At 40.2% G+C, this 7,463-nt stretch overlaps 1 protein-coding gene across 2 annotated transcripts in view; it reads left to right on the top strand.

Moving 5' to 3' along the window:
- LOC108721169 (uncharacterized) overlaps positions 1 to 6,868 on the top strand; it is a 16,188-nt gene extending 9,320 nt beyond the window's left edge. For both annotated transcript variants that reach the window (XM_018445573.1, XM_018445574.1), the window contains exons 2-4: positions 2,121 to 5,052; positions 5,149 to 5,434; positions 5,667 to 6,868. In XM_018445573.1, coding sequence (XP_018301075.1) covers positions 2,647 to 5,052; positions 5,149 to 5,434; positions 5,667 to 5,845 — 2,871 coding nt within the window. In that variant the 5' untranslated portion in view covers positions 2,121 to 2,646 and the 3' untranslated portion in view covers positions 5,846 to 6,868. The remainder of the gene's footprint in view (positions 1 to 2,120; positions 5,053 to 5,148; positions 5,435 to 5,666) is intronic.
- The last annotated feature ends 595 nt before the right edge of the window (positions 6,869 to 7,463 follow it).

Here is a 7,463-nt window from a genome sequence, read left to right as displayed (position 1 = left end):
CTCCTCTACACGCTCCCGAAGTTTTGCCATTTAATTTGGAAACACCCTGTATATGTCGCCAATCCGTTCGATAAGTCATATCGCGTGATTGTAGTATAATACGAAATCGGACACCAATTTTATCAAATTTCTTCTAACCCGACGCCAAGACAGCTGCCTTGCCTTCTAAATGATCCTCTTACGTTTTATTTTCATTAGCGTTTTACAAATTCTTTTACAATTTGTAATTTTTTTCAAGTATCTATATATTATTTATCTCTCAACTCTCCCACTTTACATTGACAAGTTATTTTCACACACACACACACACATATATATATATATATATATATATATACATAGGTTATATTTCAGTAAAATTACAATTGTATTATATTTTTTCTTTATGCTTGACGATATGCCAAATTATCGGAATGTATCACGTCTCTTACATCTGTATATGTCTCAAAATGTAGTTTACCTTTTGGCACTTTTGCTCACTTTTCGCGCGTGAATTTCTACCTTGAGCACATTTCGGCTATTTATGCGCCGTGCGCAGCATTCGCGTGTTAAAGTTTCACGCAAAAAGTTAAATGGTCGTCTTCCTCTGATTGTGAGTTAAGTAACCCGGCAAGATGTAGGTCAACGTTAAATCTACAATTACTTTTGACAAACGCAGAAGAAGTTGTAACATATTTAACTTTTAAGCTTTTTAATTTAATCAAATCGGTCAGTAATATGAAAATTTATCAAAGAGCATGCAGGGTGTTAACGTGGAGAAATTTAATAAAATATGTAGTCAAATTGACGGCATTATTTTGTAAGTAAACTTAATTTTGAAACTCAAGTTTCTTGATTTCGTACTTCGTATGTACTTGATATGTATTTTTCTTGACGTAAATAAATAATATATGATTTCGTAACAAAATGGAGTATTTGATCACGACGGTCTTATATATGTATAATATAATCCTTAGATTTTCGTAATTTCCTAATGAAAAATTATAAAAATTTAAATAGTAAAGGAACGATCGTATAAATGAAGTTTTATAAGTGAAGAAATTAAATACTAGCGAAACGCAGCATTCAGATTTCTCTAGAGTTTACTAAAAAAGAAAGAAGGAAAAAGTTTTAATTGGCAGTATTGAGAAATATAATGTATCTGTAATAAATTGAAGAATCAATAAAGAGATAGACATTTTTCATGCATCCAAAGGTGAAACCTTTCTGAAGTGTTGCGGCGCAGCACGACGACAAGCCATGTGTCACGTCGCGTCGCATCGCATCAAGTCGACACTGACCCTTTAATATTTGCACGCACTTGAAATTTTTACTTCGGTATACTAACAATGAATCGAACTCTGAAAACAAATAACAATCGGCATGAAGGAGGTAGAAGGTATAAAAGAAGAAGGAAAAGAGAGATCGTATGATACACGCGTGATCATCGTGGGCACCGTTAAATCCTTAAATTGATAGCAACTCATACACAATGAGCTTCATTTATAATCGCTGACTCTAACTCGAGCTACTTCGGCCGGTTACGAAATGCCAGAAGCGAGTCACACTTGTCGAGTGTCTTTGCCAAACATCGAACTTGGAACGTCTAATAATGCTCGAGAATGTTGCTTTAGCGAGTAAATATAGCCGAGCGAGACATTTTTTTTCGCGACTGCGTGCGTCACTTTGATCATGTTATTACCGCGCGTTTAGATGATGATGGGATATATCGTTTATCATTATATTATACATCGTTTGATTCGATTTAAACGATAGATAGAACAAAAGAGCTATAGATAGTAGGTATCTTGGCGATAGTTTGCGTTTTCAGAAGAAAAAAGCAATACTCTGACAAATATCAAATATAGAAACGTGGCTATTACAAATGGTACATAAGTTCCGTTGCTTCCGTTGTCCCTTTTGGTTTAATCGTGAATCGCGTGATTCATCGTTGGAAATTTACTCGCGCATTTCTGTACTCCCTTCTCATCCTTTTGTATATCCTCTTTATCTACAATACTTATCTATCGCTACTCATCTATAGAATCTGTTTTAACTACCAATTAGAGAATTTAAGTACGGCGCATATATGTATGCATACATATCGCTGACAAGGAGATGACTGGCTTTTCTTGTTGTAGAATACAACACTAGAACCGAAGCAGTACGTTTCGCCGCATGGGTGCCTGGGTTGACGAACGTTTCGCGGAGGAGGAGGTGGTCCCAAGTAATCAAAGTGCTACTTGGACTTGGAGAATCCGGAGCCGCAATTGCAATGGTGGTGGACCATTGCATGGTCGACCGGGTGCCGACTATCAATCGCCAGACAACCTTACATCGACCTGGTCGTCAGCATCCCTATTACCGTTGCGTCGTCAGTTCACCAGGCAGCTCTACGAGTGGCCTTGTTTACCGTTGTTTAAGTCAAGGACGAAATTAGATCTTTATTAAATCGATCGTTTCGATTTGAGGAGAAGGGGCCGCCCAAATTTCCTTGCAAATACAATTGCTCGAGTTTTTGTTACCGCGTGTGATTGCTTGTATGTGTCTATATGTGCGTATCGTATACGGTATCAGTTTCACGGAGAGGAAAATTGGATCGCAAATATTTTGATATCTCGAAAGAAAAGTGAATAAATATTTCCTCACATTCTTCGTTTCTTCAATATGGCCGAGTGGACCAAGTTTAATGATGGAGACAAGCAGATTCGACTCGACGAACAAAGGACGAATGATACGACCGTGAGGCGATCGTATATCGAAACGAGCGATGATGAAATTATCAACAAAGGTTTACGTATGTCGAACCATCGAAACAATTGTAATTGTGATCACCATCACGAGAAGACGATTATGGATTCGAGTTCGGTTCGGGGATTAGAATACGTCAATGACTTTCAAAACGACTCGGAGTCATTGGCAAATGCGCGAAAGAAAGAGGAAGAAAAAGAAGAGCAGGAGGAGAAGGAGGAGGAGGAGGAGGAGGAGGAGGAGGAGGAGGAGGAGGAGGAAGTAAGATTCGTGGAGAACGACCCGGAACGAATGGATCAATCGGGCTCAAGGATACGTCGGGAAGTTCGTCAAGAGCTGAAAGAAGATTCGCAAAATATTCAAAGTTCACCAAAGAGACCCAACAGCCTTTACAGAGAGGATGCATCTAGTCCGCAGAAACTGAAGAGCGTTTTCAATGAAAGGGGTACCATTTTCGGGTCCCCTACCAGAATTCTGTCGTCCAAGAGCCATTCGTTGACCGAGAAGAGCACTGAGAAACTCGTGAACGGCAAGTCTCCAAAGGAAGACAAGCAGCAGCATCACGTGCAATTTAACAAAGAGTCTCAAAAGCAGCAACTACGTCACACACCTGAAGAAAGACCGCATCCAAGTCCGTCAATCTCCACGTCTACCACAAGCAGTTCCGAGGACAATTCCAGCTTGGGACAGTTTTGCGAAGCTAGGCCTCCCGACGGAGGTTGGGGCTGGGTCGTCGTAGCGGCCTCCTTTATGGTAAACTTGATCGCGGATGGCATTACCTTTTCCTTTGGCGTAATATATGTCGAATTCCTTAATTATTTCGGCGAGGGCAAGTCCAAGACAGCGTGGATAGGTAGTCTCTTTATGGCGATGCCATTGTTATCGGGACCGGTGGCAAGTTTCTTAACCGATCGGTATGGATGTAGAAAAGTATCTGTAGCCGGTAGCATCTTGGCAACAGCCGGTTTCGTTGTAAGTTCCTATGCGAACTCTATGGAAGTACTCATCTTCACGTTTGGCATTGTAGCAGGTTTTGGCTTGTCCTTGTGTTTCGTCGCAGCGGTGGTAATCGTGGCGTACTACTTTGACAAAAAGAGATCTTTTGCTACCGGCCTATCAGTATGCGGTAGCGGAATCGGGACTTTTATCTTTGCGCCTGTTACACAAAATCTTTTAGCGGAGTACGGCTGGAGGGGAACCACGTTGATTCTGGCAGGATTGTTTTCGAATCTCGCTGTATGTGGATGTCTGATGCGGGACCTCGAATGGACTACCACTAGAGCAAAAGCGAAAACGCAAGAGAGGAGAAAGAATCGAGAAAAGAAGAGATCTAAAATACAGAGTTCCAGCGCAGATTCCTTTTCCGCCACCAGCTCCGCAAACACGACTACGCAAACACCTCATGGTGATTCTAAACGAGGTTTTGCATCAGCCAATGCGATGATTATTGAGAATCTTCGGCCGCAGGATGTATGCAACGAGGAGAATGGTGAGAAGTTATTTTCTAGCTTAGTGAATCTACCTACTTTCGTCAAGAACGGAGAAAGAGTACCTCTGGAGGTGCTAGAACTGCTCAGTACGAATAAGACTGAGACCGTTTACAATGTGCTCCTGCAAAACTATCCGAGTCTTTTGATATCGTCGAGGAGTTTCAGCGATTCTGGAGCGCTGCACGATCAACTGAGTATCCCCTCGGCTCGATTTATAACTACACCTAGTACATTAACTGAAGGCAAGGACAAGGGCCATGACTTGCGCGGCGAGCAGCAGCAGCAACAGCAGCATCAGCATCGTCATCGTCATCATCGTCATCATCATCATCATCATCATCATCATCATCATCATCAATCGGTAGAACCGGCATATTTATGGTGGCTGAAAAAAATCAATTCCGACACTCCGTTAAGGCGATCTAGCACGTTGGAACAACCGAGGAGGCTGCCCACTGCCTATTTAAAGGATATCAGAATGCATAGGCACAGTCTGACTTACAGAGGTGCTATGCTCAACATCAATCGATATCGTTTGAGAGCTTCAAGCTGCCCGGATATCTACAGAAATTCAATGACTACGATCGCCAAGACGAAGCTCGTTTGGTACGCTGGACTCTGGGAATTTTGGGACTTGATCGTCGACATGCTAGACTTTTCGTACTTTGCCGATCCGAGGTTTCTACTGTTCGCCGTCAGCAACTTTCTCTTGCACACGTGGTACGATGTGCCTTATGTCTACCTGACGGACAATGCGATCGAAGTTGGATTTAGCGAGACGGATGCGTCTATTCTGATCTCGGTGATTGGAATCGCTAATATGGGCGGCGAGGTAAGCAGCGGTGGAAATGTTTAGCTAAATAAATGGTATTTCGAATGGTATTTGGTGGGTTTTTTTCTAGTGTTAAAACTGAACCTTTTTTTACAGATTCTTCTGGGTTGGGCTGGTGATAGGGCGTGGGTAAACGCATCTATCGTGTATGCAGTGTGCATGGCGCTCTGCGGTACCGTTACCGCTCTGATACCAATAGTTGTCAACGACTATTACACTTTATGTGCAATCTCTGGTGCCTTTGGATTATTCATCGCAGCAAATTACAGTCTTACCAGCATCATTCTTGTCGAGCTGATCACCTTGGACAGATTCACCAACGCTTATGGTCTTCTGTTACTCGTTCAAGGAATTGCCAATCTCATGGGCCCTCCGCTAGCTGGTAAATTCTTACGCGGCGGTGGCCCGAAACTTTATCATCATCACATATTAACGTAAAATAGTTACAAGAATTACAACAACAAAACAAATTGTCCAGTCAATATTGAATTGATCAATATTGACTGGACACAATATATATTCTGACAGAATTATCAGTGGCAAATTTCCTTTTCTGGACACTGAAACGCGCTGAGCGAATAAGGAATTCTTAAAATAAAGTATTTCTTTTTCAGGCTGGCTGTATGATATCACAGGCACGTACGATCTTTCCTTCTACTTGGCGGGACTGTTTATTGCGTTAAGCGGCGCATTGTTATTAGTGATGCCTTTGATCAGTTTATATCGAAAGTGTCGAAACGAATCTAGAGGGGTAACTACTGATAAGGATTTCAATGCGATAAACAGTGTGTAAATATGCCGGTATTTATTGAAGGAACCAGAAGGAAGGAACTATACTATAGTATATAGGAGAGACAAATAATGATTGTCGATTAGTTGTCGATCGCAATTGGAATCGCGTGTTAATAAGGAATATAAAAGGAATTGCAATACAGATTGCCAAAAATTGTCACGGGCACCCCCTTAATTTCGTTATAGTGTTATTTCGCGATATGCTATACACGAGTTGCTAGAGCCGGCTGTGGTGTATTACATAGTTATAATTAACCTATATAATTTGTCGAAACACCCAACGGGTTTATCGACTTTTCGTAACAACTAATGTGAGCAACTCGAGGAATGTTACGTAAAAGAAAAAAAAATGGTAAAAAGCATTGGTGGAGTGACTTTCCGATTTTGCATGATTATCTGTTAATGCTTTAATTACGAAACTTTTATGAAAGTTATCAGGTCATTTCTAATCTCTTGGACATTGCGCGAAGAAAATTATTTCGGGGATTATACAGATGTAGATTTTTTGTAATACTTTCAATAGCGTAGAGCGATGTAGTAATATCTATAGTAATATCTACAAATTAGAAACATGCCGCTTGCAATATATAAAGTCAAAATAGAAAGAAAGCTTGCAGGAAGCTCGTTACGAGCTACGCGTTGCCGTCGATGATTGCATGAATCTTGCCCGAACGGATATACACGTATGTATATTTTTTGCACGGCAACTGTTAATTGTAAGTATAATAATTTCGAATCTCTCAGGATACTAATGGGCAATCGATGCATATATAGCGGTTCGAAATCAGTACATGTCGTGTCCTGATTTGTGTGTACAGAAAAAACGTATGAGCTCTATGCATGCTTGTAGTTTCTACTATTTCTTCGTCGAGCGAATTGTATTCTCGAGTTAGACTGTACTGTAAAGTTGACAATTGACAAGTTATCCCCTCTCCTCTGGATAACGCGAAAAATATATATATTGTAAATCGATCATTGCGCCACATACCCCAAACTTTTATAATTGTCCATAATTGTTTTATAATTGTGTCCTTCGCGTACGAATTTCGCGAGTCACTCGTGTGTTTCAATTATATACATGTAATTCAGTTAAAATTTAAATTAATTTAAATTGAATTTCGTTTGCATTTCGTTTAATCATATTTTCAATTTGCTAAAAATGTCATCGGTGAGATTATTATTGTAACAATTTAAGTTTCTCTTAATAGCTAATGCGCAAAAAATTGAAATTGTAATAATAAATTGGGCAAGTTCTTTTTTCTCGTGTAGAGGGCGATGCGCGTATTTCGTACGGAAAGCACGTCTATAAAATAGACACATGTATATAGCTTTTCTGTGATTATAAACTTGCCTCCTTATCAATTTTACAAGCTACAAGTAGACTACTACCTCCGTTACTACGCGTACGCGTATGTGCATACGTACATACCATACATTGCATGCGGTTGTGTGCGTTCACGTTCATTTTCGTAATCATTAAGTGTAATATTTGCTTGTATCTACTAATCTCACATAGTTGGTCGTTCTATCTTTTTGTTCTTTTTTAAAAGAAAAAATACGTTGGTGGCACAACGTCATCATTATTGGCCGTATTTCGATATGCATTGTCAATACTGAAA

Source organism: Mycetomoellerius zeteki, unplaced genomic scaffold (genome assembly GCF_001594055.1).
Source record: "Mycetomoellerius zeteki isolate Tzet28-1 unplaced genomic scaffold, Tzet1.0 scaffold162, whole genome shotgun sequence".
Classification (NCBI taxonomy): Eukaryota; Metazoa; Arthropoda; class Insecta; order Hymenoptera; family Formicidae; genus Mycetomoellerius; species Mycetomoellerius zeteki.
The sequence above is the reverse complement of the archived record's forward strand: the minus strand, read 5'-3'. Positions and strand labels throughout refer to the sequence as shown.